The sequence below is a fragment of the Eubalaena glacialis genome, chromosome 10, assembly GCF_028564815.1.
Source record: "Eubalaena glacialis isolate mEubGla1 chromosome 10, mEubGla1.1.hap2.+ XY, whole genome shotgun sequence".
NCBI classification, from domain to species: domain Eukaryota; kingdom Metazoa; phylum Chordata; class Mammalia; order Artiodactyla; family Balaenidae; genus Eubalaena; species Eubalaena glacialis.
Window position 1 is genome coordinate 25,660,518 of NC_083725.1, and position 16,655 is coordinate 25,677,172.

General features: G+C 40.9%; 1 protein-coding gene across 7 annotated transcripts in view; it reads left to right on the top strand.

Moving 5' to 3' along the window:
- The first annotated feature begins 2,874 nt into the window (after nt 1-2,874).
- Nucleotides 2,875-16,655, top strand: part of LOC133100093 (solute carrier family 35 member F2) — a 115,332-nt gene continuing 101,551 nt past the window's right edge. For 5 of the 7 annotated variants that reach the window (XM_061204002.1, XM_061204003.1, XM_061204008.1 and 2 more), the window contains exon 1: nt 2,875-3,237. In XM_061204002.1, the coding sequence (XP_061059985.1) occupies nt 2,954-3,237 (284 nt within the window). In that variant the 5' untranslated portion in view covers nt 2,875-2,953. The remainder of the gene's footprint in view (nt 3,238-16,655) is intronic. The other 2 variants (XM_061204006.1, XM_061204005.1) reach the window with 2 other exon arrangements.

The window sequence follows — 16,655 nt, forward strand, 5'->3', positions numbered from 1 at the left end:
TGATACTATGTGACTTCTGAGGTTAGGTCATGAAAGAAGATACTGAGAAAGAAAATAAAAAGCAGTTCTTAACATTTGGAAGCTGGCCTGGTACTCATAGCTAGGCCATATTTTTCTTTTATTGGATGTAAACAATCTTAGAGTACCACTCTCAGACAAGACTACTTTGAGACCATGATAAAATGAGACCAAAAAAGCCACTTCATAATTTTATCTAAACACAAAAACAAGGTCACTTACTGTGGCACCCCCAAAATACCAACTCTCCTTCTCCCTTGGTCAAAATGAGTGACTGCTACTTCCTTATCAATTGTAGTTTTATCTTCACCCTCGTCTGATTTATTGAGATACCAATCAGAATTGCATGCAATCTGACAGCATTTAGTCTAGGGTGAATCAATCCCTGCTTCCTTAGACCCTCCCTCAAACCACTCAACCAAAGCCCAAATCCTATAATAGGTTCTTTCTAACATCCTCTTAACTGAGACATCCAATAATTCTCCAATGGGTTTGTTCTCCCTCACTTCAAGGAGTAATAAATTCAACTTGTTTAACTACATGTATATTCATGGTAGTCTTTGGCTGGAGAACGTAAACAATATTTTGGCTTTTTCCTCTTAGGACACTTGCTTGGAGGGGAACCCAGCTGCCATGTAAGCAGACCAACTACCCTAAAGTCACCAGGTTGTGAGGAAGCCCAAATTAGCCCACAATAAGAGACCACATGGAACTAAGTGGAGAGAGAGAGACGCTGGTCAGCCCCTAGATGCTGTAGCCCTAACACCCCCCCACCCTCACCCCCTTGCCTTCCAGCTTCAGCTACCTTCTGACTGCAACTGCATGAAAGACTTTGAGCCAGAACCGCCTGGCCCAGACTTTCCTAAATTTCTTATCCACAGAAACCACAGGAGATAATAAAATGATTGTTGTTTGAAGCCATTAAGATTGGGGGTGATTTGATACATAACAACAGATAACCGGAAAAGGATTGAAAATTACATATACTATCTGGCACACAGTAGGTGCTCAATAAGAGGCAGCTCTTTTTTGGTACTTGTAAGAAGTAAGGCTATTTTGTGCAAAATCTCCAACACCTAAACAATTTTTTTCAGTAAATTTCCTCTGACAAAAACTTGTGGATTAGTGTCCACAGATCCTCTCAATGTATTTTAATCCTGATACCAATGTAATGTAGACTGATCAATAATCCTCAGTAAGAGGGTGAGCTCATTTTGGAGCATTGCTAGAGCAATACTACTAGTGTTACTTTTTGAGGAGCATTTTCTGTTTAGAAAATACATATAACTTTGCTCATAACTTTAGAATCCACATTAGTGGTTGACTACGTTTCCTGGCCCCATTTTCCTGTGGGAGTAATATGTTGAGCCAAACATGACTTATTGAAAAATGTCTTAATTGAACATTTTTCAAATTGCAAAAGTAGTATATGCCCATAGTAAAAACACTAAACAAAGATGTATAAAACAATTCTCCCTTATTCCCCTCCTTAACTCCCCCCCATTCCTACCACCCTCACAACTTAAACCAGTATCAATAGCCTGATGTCTATTCTTTCACACCCTTCTTTTGCTCATATAAACACAAGTGAACATAAAGATATGCATATAGATGTATATGTATATATAAAGATATTAAGTTACTTAGTTGGTATTTTTTACTAAAAAGGAATCATATTATACAATTATTCTGCAACTCTGCAACTTACTTTTTTCACTTGACAGTACCTCATGATCACTTACAAGTTAGTGTATATACTACATCTGCATTTGTTTCTTACAGCTGTTGCAACAAGTCACCACCAATTTAGTAGCTTAAAACAACACAAGTCTATTCTCTTACAGTTCTGGAGGCCAGAAGTCCGAAATCAGTTTTACTGGGCTACAGTTAAGGCTTAAGTCGGCAGGGCTACTTCCTTCTCAAGGCTCTAAACTTCTACTGGCTGCCTTTATTCCTTGGCTTGTGGAGACCCCTCCGTCTTCAAAGCTATCACTCCAAGCTCTGCTTCCATTATCGTATCACCTTCTCTCTTCTTAAACAATTGAAAAAAAAATCATTTCATTTAAATTTTGGGGTTTCTGTAGTTGCTAAACTTGGGGTTCCTAAAGCTACATTTCATTTTTCAAAATCTATTTTCTTTCTTAGAATCTTCTCACAGCCTGCTCCCCACTCCCGCGCCCGGACCTTGCCCCGGAAAGGAGGTGGTCAGGAAAAAGAATGGTCCCAACACCTTTCCTTTTGTCTTCCTGATCTCCTTTCCGGAAGTAGCAGTCTACCAGACCCACAAACGTCCTTTTTGTCAGTGAGTCAGGAACTTTTGGACCCCAGTTCCTAGTCCCTCCTTGGCCCGCAGAAGCATCGGAAGGCGTGACCCAGGCCCAGGACACCCTAGCTAAGCACCAGGGGTTGACACTCTTCTCTAGCACCTCAGAGACAATTCTGACTATTGAAAGGCAAACCGAACACACCCGTAAGGAAGGAGACACACCACAAAGACCACGAAGACATGTTTCCGGCATCCTTTTACGGATAGGAAACATAGGATTTTACCTATGTTTTGCGAAAACAAGAAACACAGAACTAAAGCGTCTTCAGTTCTATTAGATGGGAAATATCTTTTATAAGTTAGTCAGAGGGAGGGAGACTAGGTCAAGGGAGGGGTCAGCCGGACCTTCCCAGTTAGCAAAGGTCAGGCAGTAGCTAAATCACTGCTTCTTAGGTTAGTACACGCTGGCATAACCTCGATTCACCTCATTTGCTGATTTTAAATAAGGGACCATAAGAACTTGAAATGCATATTGGGTGTCACCCAACAGTGAAGCTCGACTGCCAAGGCGGAATAAAAAAGCGCCCTTTCTCCTCCTGCTCCTGGCTCCCCGAGGTGCCAGGTTGCAATCTGCAAATGTATTGTCTGGCCCTAGGGGCTTGACAGTTAATGATTTGCCGCAGAAGGAGCCCGCCGGCCGCGGTGCGAGAAGGACGCGAGCGAACCCGGGAGCGCGGACTCACTGGCCGAGCCGAGCCCCCACCGGCAGCACAGGCACCGCCTCCCGTCTTCCGGGACCCGGCACGTCTAGGGGTTCCGGGCGCCGGAGACCGCGGGGCTCCCATGGAGGCCACCTCGCCGGCGGGATCCGCCGGCCCGCAGCCGCACGCGCAGGGAGCAGCGGACGAGTCCGCCAGTCTGCTGCGCCGGATCAAGGGCAAACTCTTCACCTGGTGAGTGGAGGCCGCGCACGGCGACCGGCTGGGCGGCGGGCGCTGCTGGGAGCGCCCGGGTTCGCACGTGGCGGCGGCAAGCACTGGGGAGCTGGTTCAGGCGGCTGAACATGTGCTGCAGGGATGTAGCTGTTTACTGGCTTTATGAAGCTCTTGGTGTAGCTGTTTACTGGCTTTATGAAGCTCTTGGTGTCCCTTGACTCCCTCTTAGAAATCGTGGGGATGTATTTCAGAGGATTTGAGGGGAAATTCACTGTCTTGGCATTGTTAGGTCGATCCCCAGTGGCCTCCCAGCGGGGAGGGGACGAAGTCCCCAGGGATGCTGTGAAGGAGGGGTGCCCAGTCTCGGGCTTGGTAGGTGGGTGAGCTCCTCTTCCTGCCGCCGGTGCCCACATTCCCTGCTGCGGAGCCCGGCAGAGTGGGCGGGTGATCCCTCACTAACAGTTGAGTTCACCAAAGTGAGAAGTCTGGGTTGAGTTTTGTGGTGCCGCCCCGAGGAAATCCAGAGCCTGCCTCTTTCCCGGGCTGAGCGAGGCGACGTAGCCACCTTCGGGTCTGGGGTCCAGGGAAGCCTGCTTCTCTTGTCACTGTGTTATGTGGAAAATAGAGAGAAATGTGCTCAAGGGATCGGCAGAGACTCTGGGACGGGGAAAGCATTTTTGTGGTTACTGGACGACTCGCATCCTGGAAGTACAGATAACTCAGGATCTAAATAATGAAAGCCAACGTTCACTGAGCATTCACTATGTCACGTACTGTGCTTAGCGATTTATATGGATACTATCATTTAATCCTTACCATTTTATGAGATAGCACTGTTGTTATCCCTGCTTTGCTGATGGAGAAACAAAGAAGGCTAAGCAATTTCCCCAAGGCCATGCGATGACCTGTAAGGGGTGGCGCCTGCCAGCCCCAGTCTAAACTGGGCTTAACTACTCCTGGCCGCTGGCACCTTTTTTTTTTTTTTTTAAGATTAACAAAGTGAATTTTCCATTAAAGGTTGTGAAAACTGTCTTAAAAAGTCATAATATATTCAAAACTAGATCAATAATGGTGTATGTATTTTTTCATGTAAATAAGTTTTAAATAGCTGTGTGTGTTTAAAGGGCCAAAAATCACCTTGTATTATCCAGCTCAGCTGGGAGGCAGTGTAGTGCAATGTCTGAGGGTACAGATTCTGGACTCAAATCCTGTTTTTGTGCCACTTACCAGCTGGGTGACCTTGGGCAAGTCACTTAACTTCTCTGTGCCCCACTTTTCTTACTTGTAGAATGGGGATAATAACAGTACCTACCTTGTTGGGTTATTGTGGAGATTAAGTGGCTGATTACGCAGGAGTGGCAGACAGCCTTGTTCATGGTACTATGCATGGGTTAGTTTACACCCACCATCAGCCCTCCATTCCTGGGTGATAGGAAGATGTGGTGTTGCTTCAGGAGATGACAAGCAACCCTGATGATGAGACAGACAATATGGTGGATTAGTTGAGCAAGACATAACAAGAATTAGCAATAATTGTTTTTTCCTAATGCTCTAATATTTTCAAAGTCTGGTATGTTTTACCAGGAACATCTGATAGCTTCCTAGATATAAGATTTCTTCTGTCTCTGAACACACGTTTTTGGGCCTCCCTTATGGATTTTTACTTTCTTCCCTGTGTGATAGCTATTTATGTGTATCTTGCATTCCTGATGGACAAAGTCCTTAACAGCAGGAATCAAGTCTTTTAAATTTTTGTATTTCCCACAACCCCATAAATGAATGAATGAGGGATGACTAAGGTTCTTGAGGCTTCCTTTCCATTCTGCCATACTCCCTACACTCTTCCCTTTATTGATCTTTATTCTGAGGGTCTTGGGCTGGAGCGCTTTTTTTTTTTTTTTTTTTAGTTGGCTGAGCTCTTTTGTTCATTAAGATTTTCAGTCCTACCTCTGGCAACCGTCCAAACACGAATTCTTGTTTGCAGTTTCTCCTTGTCTAACCCAGCAATCGGAAAAATGCAGTTTACCCAATATCCAGGACTGCTTATATTCAGTATTTCAAACTCTCAGTATTAAAACTCATCCCCTAAATTTGAGTTTAGCTCCATGAATCCCTAACCGTTATGGGATGGAGAGAGGTTGGTGAGTAGATGTTATCACCATATGGATAGGATATAAAGGAATAGTTTGTGACCACACAACTGTTTTCTACTCCTTTTACCAAAAGGAGGCAATGATACCTCTTTTGGCAACTGGGTACTAAATAACAGAGGAAAAGTTTAGGACCTTGAGCTGGTTCTGTTTTCATTATGAGAGGGATATATTCTAGGTAACACCAACTCCTGATATGCCTGCCTCAGTAGTAGACAGATAACTTTTTCTCTATGATTAAGAATATCAGGTCACTCGTTCAATAAAAATTTATTGTGGACCCACTACATGCCAGGCATTCATGATAATGAGCACTCTATGTTTCCAAGTAGACTCTGCTTGTAATTTCAGCTTTTGTCACTTATTGCTATCAACTCAAATGACAAATACTATGATAGGAGGATATGGATTTCCAGGAATACCTGAGGATATTTATTTAATCGTATGTATACTATCTAGCAGATTACATCCTAACGTATACTCTAATTCAAATATGAAAAAATGCATGTTTCTTTTAATGACTATCAAATTTATATCTCTAGCAAAAATTGTTAATTATTATTTCACATATTTATCCTTTTCCCATCAAAGAGATGATAAGCTTTTTGAGGGCATAGGTTTTATCCCATTCTTTTTGTAGTACAGTGCAGGACATGTATTCATTCATTCAGTCTTTCATTTGACAAACCTTGAGCATCTATGGTGTTCTAGGTTCTAGACTAGTCTCTGTGCTATTAAGATGAATAGGATATAGTTCCTGTTCCCAGAGAACTCATGATCAAATTATGGTAAGAAGTTATGATTAAAAAATCATAAAAAAAAAAGAAGTTATGATAAGTACTGTAGAGGTGAGTACAAAGTACAGATGGCACAAAGGAGGCCAGAGATCAAGTCCACCAGCATGAGGGAGCTCGACAGAGAAGGTGATTGGGAATTTGAAGCACGAATAAGAGTTTTCCAGGTGGACTAGGTGAGGAAGGACAGTCCAGGCTTAGAGATGCCAAAGAGTATTTTGCTCAAGGAACTGCAAATAGCTTGGTTTGAGGGGGGCACAGTCTTGAGGAGGAATGAACAATAGTAGTTGGTCAGTCTACACGTGTACTCCTTGTTACTGTCTAGTAAAGGGCCTGGCCCTTTGGTTCTGACTTTCTGTTTGGTTTCCTCATTTCAAAGGTTAAGGTGCAGAAACTTTTGAAGGAGTCATTTAGTGGTGTTTAACTGTACAGCCTTCATCTATTCACTCAACAAACATCTATTGAGCACTCACTGTGTGCACAACACAATCCTAAGCTGGTATGTAGCCCTCCTGAAAGGTACTGTAAATAGAAGAACTTTTTGTGGCCTTTGCAAGTGGGGGATTAGGGAGTTCTAGAGCCTACCAGTCTCCAAAATATCTTCTCCCTTCCCCTTTTAATTTGCAAGATTAATTAATATCTGCCTCTTCTACTAGACTTCAGCAGGTAAGCAATCCAATCTAGTTTTGGTCACTATTATATTCTCTGCCAAGTGTAGCGCTTACCTTGCAAATACATACATAATGAATATCGGATGTGACTATATGAATTCTTAATTCCAAATAGGAATTTTATAATAGATCACATCTCTTTAAAAAAAATTTTTTTTTCTATTCAGCACTATATGTTTATGACCCAGTCATGTTTTTTTCCTCTACTCCATTGTTTTTCAATCTCAGTCTTATTGACATTTTGGGTCAAATAATTCTTTGCTCTGGGGGCTGGCCTGTACACTGTGGGATGTAGCAGTATCCCTGGCCTCTACCCTCTAGATGCTAGTATAGCACTCCCTCCACCCCCTTACCTCTGAGTTGTGATAATCAAAAATCTTTCCAGACATTGTCAGATGTTTCCTGGGGGACAAAATGACCCTGGTTGAGAATCACTGATCTAGCCTGTTGTTTCTAACTATCTGTGGTTCCATGGTCCTTCAGTGATGGACACTCAGATAGTTTCCAACTCCCAGCCACAAACAACACTGATGAGCATTCTCATACATGTCCCCTTGTGTACTGGGGAAGAGTCAGTGGCCAGGCCTGGCCAAGTCCCTCCAGGTGACTTTAAGTAGAAGGGAGGAGATGAATCCCAGAATGGAGAATCCTTGGGCATTACAGAACCACTGTTGATTGCTTTTGTTTGGCACCCCTCCATCAGGCTGTTCTGTGACCATGGCTTTATCACCAGCTGCTCTGGAAGAAGGAGGAGGCAGTCTCTCTAGGTTGTAGCCCATTAGCCCTAGGAGCTTGGAGGGAGGTGGGTGGAGGAATGGCTCCTGGCTAGAAAGCCTGAACCTTTTTAACTTCTCAACACTGCAGGAAGTTGTTAAAGGGATAAGCAGTAATGCAATGTAGGGGAGAGGTAAAGGTTGACATTAAAAGCCTTCCACTTGGCCTCTGGCTGTTCTGTGCCCCGGGTATAGTCCTCTCCCTCCCCCAGACCAGTTCTAGGAATAACCTTCGGGTTATTCCTGCTTATCTCTTGTCCTTTCTTCAGGTTGATTTGGAGGAATATGAGATGGCTGCCAGTGCTTATTTCCCATCTTGTCAGCACTTCCAGAATATTTCTGGAGTCCACCTTCCCCTCCAATCCTTATCATCACTACTTCAGTTTAGGCCTTTATCATTACTTGGACTTTTGTCGTAGCTTCCATCCATGCCTCCACCTACCCTAAATCATCTTATTTCACAGGAACTAGAGTAATGTCAAATAAAGTTAAAGGGTACCAATAGCTGCCATCAAATGAGAATTTACCCCCTATCAAGGCATCCTACTAACATTTCATCAGTCCTTATAAAAAGTTTTTTTAGTCCCTTTGATAGCATAGAAGTAACTTGCCTGAGGGCACATGGTTAGTGAGAGGCAGAGTTGAAATAGTTTCATTTGATTCCAAACCAGACTATTTTACAGTACTATCTCAGAAATCTCACTGCACCATGTTCAGGCTGAAACCTTTTGGCTTCCTCCCATCACCTGCACCAGTGGTTTGCAAATTGAGGGAGCTCTTGGGGTTCCCTGGAGGCTCCTCTCGGTCCATTATGGGGGCAAGTTAGGAAACAGAAACTGGTGGCTCCTGGGCTGGCCTCTGGCCCCCACCAGTCTGTTGCTTTGCCTGGTTTATAGTTGGGCTTCTGTGCAAGATGTTTGAAGAAAGGGTTCTGCAGCTAAAACAAGACTGAGAGCCACTGGTTACTGGATGGAGCTCAAGCTGTGGCTGTTGCTACTGCTTCTGGCTGTCGTTCCCCTCTTCGCCTTCCTCCCCTCTCCCCTCCTCCCTCCTTCGTTTTCTTCTTTACCTGAACACAATTATTATATTTTTAGTGGTTTTTATTATGGTAAAATATATATAACATAAAATTTACCATTTTAACCATTTTAAGTGACATTAAGTACATTCACAATGATTTTGCAACCACCACCACTCTCCATTTCCCGAACTTGTTTATTATTCCAAACAGAAACTCTGATCCTGTGTAAACACTAACTCTACATCCCCCTCTCCCCTCAGCCCCTGGTAACCACCATTCTACTTTCTGTCTCTACAAATTTGACTATTCTAGATCCCTTATATAAGTGGAATCATGCAATATTTGTCCTTTTGTGAGAACTCAAGGTTCTTGACGTGAACTGTAAGGCCCCCTATCACTGGCCCACTTCCCTCTCCAAGCTTATCTCCCAGAACATCGATCTCTCATGTGGCGGCCCAGCAATAACGGCATGCCTCTGAGTCCCTTGCTGTTACACATCATAGTCTGCATCTTTACACCTGTACCTCCTTCCTTGAATGCTTTCCTATCTGACCTCATGGCTGCTTAAAGACTCTTTGTAGACAGCATCAAGTCAGGCAGTCTTCTTCCCTGGCTCCTTGCTGTCTCTCTGTTGGATGCCCTTCCTCTATGCCCTTCAGTTACCTGTTTCCTAACTCGTTACATTTACCATATTGTGACAAAAAAGGTAATTTTTCACTAGCCATAGCTGTGGAAGAAGCGAATTGGCTCTCAATGTAACTGCTTGTGTATATAAGTTTTGGTAAGTTTGTTAAAAAGTTATAAAACTTCCTTATATTATTATTTACTGAGGAACATCAGAGAAAATGAATCATTTCATGCAGGTGAATTTTACAGAAAACTTATGACCCACTCTTTTAAAGTATTAAAATTTACTTTTAAACCCAATTAAAATGACACTTTATGTAATGGATTACTCACTTCTGTTAATTAATTTATTTATAATTTTGGGCAGCAGTTCTTCAACATTTAATTGGTTTGTATCAAACAACTTTCTAGGGTAGGCCAACCCATTGAATTACTTAGTGGGTCCATTTGCAACTAATCCTGGAGATTTTACCAAGGGAAAAAACCCATTATTTTGAAGTCTTCATGGTATATTTAAAACAGATATATGAGACTACTTGCCTTTTAATAAACAAAGTGCATTCAACATATCACCTTTTCTTCATGATTCAGGATCATCATTATGATGATTATGATGATTAAAATTATTATGCTGAGTGGCCGTAATATGATCAGAGGTTAATTTTTTGTCTTATTTTTTCTGACTTCTTTCTGACAGTTGTCACACATGATTTTTTTCTGTATTACTGAGCATATCTCTGAAAGTCTGCATTCTTTCTAAATTATGACTTCTAACCTGTTAACGCTGTAGAAACCAGGTAACCCAGTTTCTTAGAATTGCTCGTAGTGAAAGTATAAATAGGCCCTGTATAAATATTTAAATGGTTTTTATTTTAATAAATTATAAAAACTTTAAGTTCACAAATTTTGGGACTTTTTTTTGGATGGTTACAGGAGTCTATGTTAATTAAAGTCATCAGATAAGTAATATGTCACAAAAACTTGGTTATTTATGCTAATGATGCAGAGAAAGATTCCATGAAAAACCACCTTTGAGTCCCGAACTTCTTTCTAGTCATTTCTTGGAAACCAGAGTATTTAAGGAACGTTTTAACTCAGTTTTTTCAGTCCAACAAATCCAACTGAGAGCTTGAGGCTAGTATTATTGAGAGCTTGAAGCTTAGAGCTTCCCAGAGGAGTACTGTGCAAAAGAGTTTAGAATATTTCTTAAGCTTTTCACTGTGGTATCAAGCCAGAGATTAAAAAAGTAATAAAAGCCAATCTTTGTTGAGTAAAGTTTACTTAGTATACCTAGAGCAACTTCACTATTCCAGCACCTCATGTGGATTAACTCATGTAATCCTTACAATAATACTCTGCAGTAAGTATTATACTATCATTGCCAGCCTACTGGACACATTTGGAAGCTGAGGCACTGAGAGGTTAAATCGTATTCCCTAACAGGATTAGTCACACAGTAGTAAGGAAAGCAACCAGGTTTCATCTCCTCCACCAAGTCAGTCCTCTGGCACAGAGCCTGTGCTACTAACCAGTGTGGTGACCCTGCCTCCTATGAGCTGGGCAATAAACAGGAAAAAAAGGCCTTGGACAATTTACCCCCTAGGGTTTTTGCTCTGGGTTATTTGTATCGCCTTGGGGTGCCAGAGAGTATATAAAGTCACAGGATAAATATAATGCTCTTTCTGGGGCATCATTTAATTTATTTTTTAGATTCCAGTTGCACAGAAGTGGATTAATCATAATCCCTGGCTCATGACACCCTTTCATTGTTGGCCCATGAATAAGTTAATTTTTTTTGTGCAATAAGTTCCTGTATACCTACAACCAGCCCTAAAACTGGAATTGTGGTGGTAATTTTCATCGACCTATTGGTCATCTCCTCTTTCATATCCCTTCTTCCCCAACCAAAGATAATCACCATCCTGAATCCTCCTTTCACCATTTCCTTGCTCTCATTTTGATATAGTTTGGTACCTCTATGTATTTCTAAAAAATTATTTTTTATTATCTTTTTTTTACTTTTTAAAAACGGTATGCTATATATAATCTGTTGGGATTTATTTACCCACCTATATCGCATTGCTAAGTTTCATCCATATTGTTGCGTGATGCTGCAAAACACTCTCTTTTGCTTCATATAATATTCTTTCCTGTGAGTATACCACACTTTATTTACTCATTCTGTTGATGGGCATTTGGGCTTTTTTCTGTGTTTTTTGCAATAGTGAACAGGACTTCTAGGAACATTCTTCTACATGGCTCCTATTGATCACTTGTAAGAGCTTCTTTTATACACACACATGCACATATACATACATCTAGGAGGGGAATTGCTGGATTATAGGGTATGTGATTGTTCAACTTTATAAAATAATGCCAAACTTTTCCCAAAGTGGTTGTATCAATTTACACTCCCACTAGCTGAGTATGAGAGGTCCTGTGAAACAAATAACCTTTCTAACACTTGATATTATCAGACTTTAAAATTTTTGACAGTCAGATGACTGTAAAATAGTATCTCTTAATTTGCATATCCCTGATCACTAATGAAGCTGGGTCTCTGTGTATGTTTATTGGCCTTATTTGTTTCCACTTTTGAGAAATACTCATATTACCTGTGAAATACCCATATTTTGCCATTACTTTTATATTAAATGGTGTCTCTATACATAATGCAATTTATATAGATTTTAAAGATACCACCAGAGAGTTGAAAACATTGGGGCTTGTATCAGGTTCCCCACTAATGCTCATTTACTTCTCCTTGCCTGATAGTGGTGGTTTAGTTGAAAAGGCTGAGAGTAGTTGAGAGTTGGGAGGTGTAAATTAGGAGCAAATGAAGCAGATTAAGGAGGGGAATGAGTTTTTCTGGTTTGAGGCCTGTGGAGTGTTGAAAGACTCGCATGACTCACAGGAAATCTCCCTTACACCTCCGTTTGCCTCCCAGGCCCAGTCCTCAGGAACTTTCTAATTCAGGCTTAGACTCCTGTTTTCTTTTGGTGCCTGGCTGGTGTTTAAATAGTGTATTAGTTTGATTGTTAGCAGAGAAATCCAGCTCACCACTGTTGTAGGTAAAATAGAGGATTTATGACTTCACAGAATTCAAGGAGGGTAAAAGTGCCAAACCACAGAGAGCAGAGAAGCAGCTGGAGGTGGGAACCCAAACCACAGTGGGATTCTCTGCCTGTCTCTATTTGTGCTTTGCTTTCGCTGTTGATTTCATTCTTCTAACTGCAGACCAGATGATTATCTTCATTTGAGGATTACGTTTTACAGTTTAAACCACACAAAACAGAAAAAAGTACAAACAAAACCCTCAAGTTTTGAAATCTGTATTTTTGTTTGATAATCCACAAGGTATGTACATTTAGATTTTCCAATGGTTAAAAAAAAAACTTCTTCAAACTTCCTATTCAGCCTCAGCCTCAATGGGCAGGCAGTATTAGGAATTTAAAATTTTATGGGTTGTGGCTTCTTGGCTGCCCATTGAGAACAGGGTTAGTCTGTTTTCTTCCGTGCCTTTGCCAGACTGGGCTGGGTAGAGAGAGGGCTGTACCTCTGTCACAGGGTCATAAACTCTAGTCATCTAGACTCTTGAAACAGCAGCACACTGATTACCCAATACTAATCCCATCCTTCTGAATCTACCCTTCCCCCATCCCTGCGCCCAACTTGTCAGCCCTCCTGGAGCTCCTGTTCCTAGCCTTTGGATGGTGTTCACATTGGTACCCCTCTTAGAATTCTCACACAGGAGTCTGGGGAGAGGGAGAATCCTGGAGGTAGAGGCCATATCCTCTACATGTTGCCTACAGTTTAGTGCTGCCCCCTCCCCCCTTGTAGGCTGTAGGACTCAAGTTTCTCTGACCTGTGTCCAAAGAGAATAGGTGAGTTGAATATGTGTTTCAGACTTTCTCATTTCAGCCAATCAAAAATTGGAGGACAGAGGGAGGATATCATAAATAGATTTTATGTCATCTTATTTTCATTAGAACACCCCTTATTAAAATAATTAATTGTAGAACATATAATCAAACTAGTGTGTTAATGCCCATTGTTAGAGATGCAGGGTAATTTGTATCAATTGGTCTCCCTGTATGGTATTATAATCCTCAATATTGTATATTTTATTTTTGTTCTTATCAGGGAGGCAGTGTGTAGGATGAGAAAATACAAACTGAACAGCTAAAACTCAGTTTCTCACCTATTCAATTGTACTTGTAATCCCTTTCTTACAAAAGTTTTTGTGAGATTTAAATGAAACAACATATATAAGCACTTAGTATGGCACCTGACACACAGTTATTTTTATTAAGCCACCTCACTTTTGTTAGGATAACAATAAAGGTTTTTTGAGTTCATAATAAATGCAAGTAGTATCCCCACTGTCCTCGGTTTCAGTTACACGTGGTCAACTGAGGTCTGAAAATATTAAATGGAAATTCCAGAAATAGACAATTCATAAGTTCTAAATTGCGTGCTGTTCTGAGTAGCATGATGAAATCCTGTGCCGTCTGCTCCATCCCACCTGGGACTTGAATCATCCCTTTGTCCTGCATGTCCTGCCCATTAGTCACTTGTAGCATCTTGGTTATCAGATTGACTGTTCTTGTGTTCAAGTCACCATTATTTTACTGAAAAATGACCCGCAAATGAAAGAGTAGTGATGTCGGCAATTTGGATATACCACAGAGAAGCCATAAAGTATTTTCTTTAATTGAAAAGGTGAAAGTTCTCTACTTAATAAGGAAAAAAAATTGTCAGCTGAGGTTGCTAAGATATATGGTAAGAACAAATCTTCTAGATGTGAAGTTGTGAAGAAGGAAAAAGAAATGTGTGCTAGTGTTGCTGCAGCACCTCAAACTGCAAAAGTTACAGCCGCAGTGTGTAATAAATGCTCAGTTAAGATGGAAAAGGCATTAAATTTGTACCATAAGATATTCTGAGAGAGATCACATTCACATAACTTTTATAACAGTATATTGTTGTGATTGCTCTATTCTATTAGTTACTGTTGTTAACCTCATTTATAAATTAAACTTTATCATAGGTATGTAGGTATAGGAAAAAACATAGCATATATAGGGTTTAGTACTATCCACGTTTTCGGGCTCCCACTGGGGTTCTTGGAATGTATCCCTCATGGATAAAGGGGAGGGGGCTACTGTACTTCCAATATAACAATGATTATGAGCCACACTGCTTGGGCTGCTCTCCAGGTTCTACCACTTACTAGCTGTGTGATATTGGGCAAGTTACTTAATGTCTTGTGCCTCAGTTTCTTTATCTATAAAGAGCAATAAAAGTAGTACCTACCTGGGACTTCCCTGGTGGTCCAGTGGTTAAGACTCCACGTTTCCACTGCAGGGGGGCACGGGTTGGATCCCTGGTTAGGCAACTAAGATCCCACATGCTGCATGGCGCAGGCAGAAAAAAAAAAAATAGTACCTACCTTTAGGATTGTTGGGAGGATTAAATGCATTAGGATTATGAAATTGTGAAATTGTTAGAACAGTGCTTGGTACATAGTGTGCACTCAACAAGTGTCAGATATTGTTATTACTACTGTAAACAATAACAGTGGTAACAGTAATAATAGTAATGGTAACAATAGTAACAACAACAATAATAACAGTACTAGATATTGTGTGGATATGTATATAAGGGGGAGGCACAAAAATATCCGTGACAGTTTCTGCATTTATAATCTAGTAAAACAAATACAACAGGCATATAAAACACTACAGACAGGATGTAGAAAATGGGAAGGAAGGTTACAATGCAAATGCCGTAGGAGTTGAGAGGACATCATTCTGGAACTGGGCACCCTTCTTGCTATCTTTCTTCCCACAATTATTTCATTTTCTTAGCACAGAGGAATGGAAAGAACACAGGCTTTAGAATCTTGTTTGGATTTTAATCTAGTGTTACTATCTATTTGTCATATCAACTTGGTTAAAAAACTTTGAACTTTTGCAAAATGTTACCTACATTTTAGGTTTGTATGAAAATCCAGTAAGATAATATATGTAAAAGCTCAATACAGTGACTGGCACTTGTCTCCCTTTTATTGTATAGACGGTGAGTATTAATATGTTTCCCTTGTATTCTTGACTACCTAGGAATCATGCAGGACATAATATGTAAGGAAATCACTGGATTTCCAATTTTTCTTTTGTTGGTTTGAATAAAACTAGTTCAGTAGTTTTTGTCTTGATGGCATGGTTTCATTTTTTTCCCAGCAAATGATGAAAGTATTTTAATCCAGGATGGCTCCTGATCAACTTTGTCTGAAGTTACTTAATAGGCTTTTTACTTGATGTGATTATTTTGTTACTAAGGCCATTCATTGAGATGAATGTAAATAGTTAAATAATATTATGATTCAAGTATTATTTTAAGTGTCATATGCAACTAAGTTAACTTGGTGTATTAGTTTTCGATTGCTGTCATAAAAAATTACCACAAATTTAGTAACTGAAAACAACACAGATTTATTATCTTACAGTTCCTTAGGGCAGAAATCTGACACAGGTCTCACTGGGCTAAAAGCAAGGTATCAGCAGGGTTTTGTTCTTTTCTGGAGGCTCTAGGGAGAGTGGATTTCCTTTCCTTTTTCAGTTTCTAGAGGATACCTGCATTCCTTGGCCTTTGGCCCCTTCCCCCATCTTCAAAGCCAGCAACTTTGCATCTCTCTGACTCTTCTTCTGTAGTCATACCTTCCTCAGCCACAGATGGGAAAGATTCTTCCTTTTAAGGACTCATCTCAATGTACTTAACCATAATCACATCTGCAAAGTCCCTTTTGCCATGTAAAAGGAAAAAACTGTATTTTCCTAAACTCAATACTTCTGACAACAAATGTCAGGGTGGGGGTGCGTGGTTTTCTCACATCAACCGATTCTTCAACTCTCCAGACACAAATTGGGTGTCCTACAATTTAGTTATGACACTATTTGGAGCTAGTGCAGATGACGCAGGTTAAGGACTCAGTCCCAAAAGATTGCTCCCATCCCGCAACCTCCCATTTCAGAGACCACTCACGCGCCCCAGGTTGTCACCTTGTACTTCTGATCAACCAGCTATAAATCAGGGGTTCCCATAACCTCCTCCTCGGGTCTGATAATTTTCTAGAGTGGTTCACAGAACTCAAGAAAAGTTTACTTGTTAGATTACCAGTTTATTATAAAAAGATACAACTCAGGAACAGTAAGATAGAAGAAATGTGTAGGGCAAGCTATGGAGGAGGGGCCATGGAGCTTCCATGCCCTCTCCAGGTACATCACCCTCCCAGCACCTCAGTGTGTTCACCAACCTGGAAGATCTCTGAATACCTTGGTTAGGGTTTTTATGAATGCTTCGTTATGTAGGCACGAGTGATTAACTCATTGGTCATTAGTGAG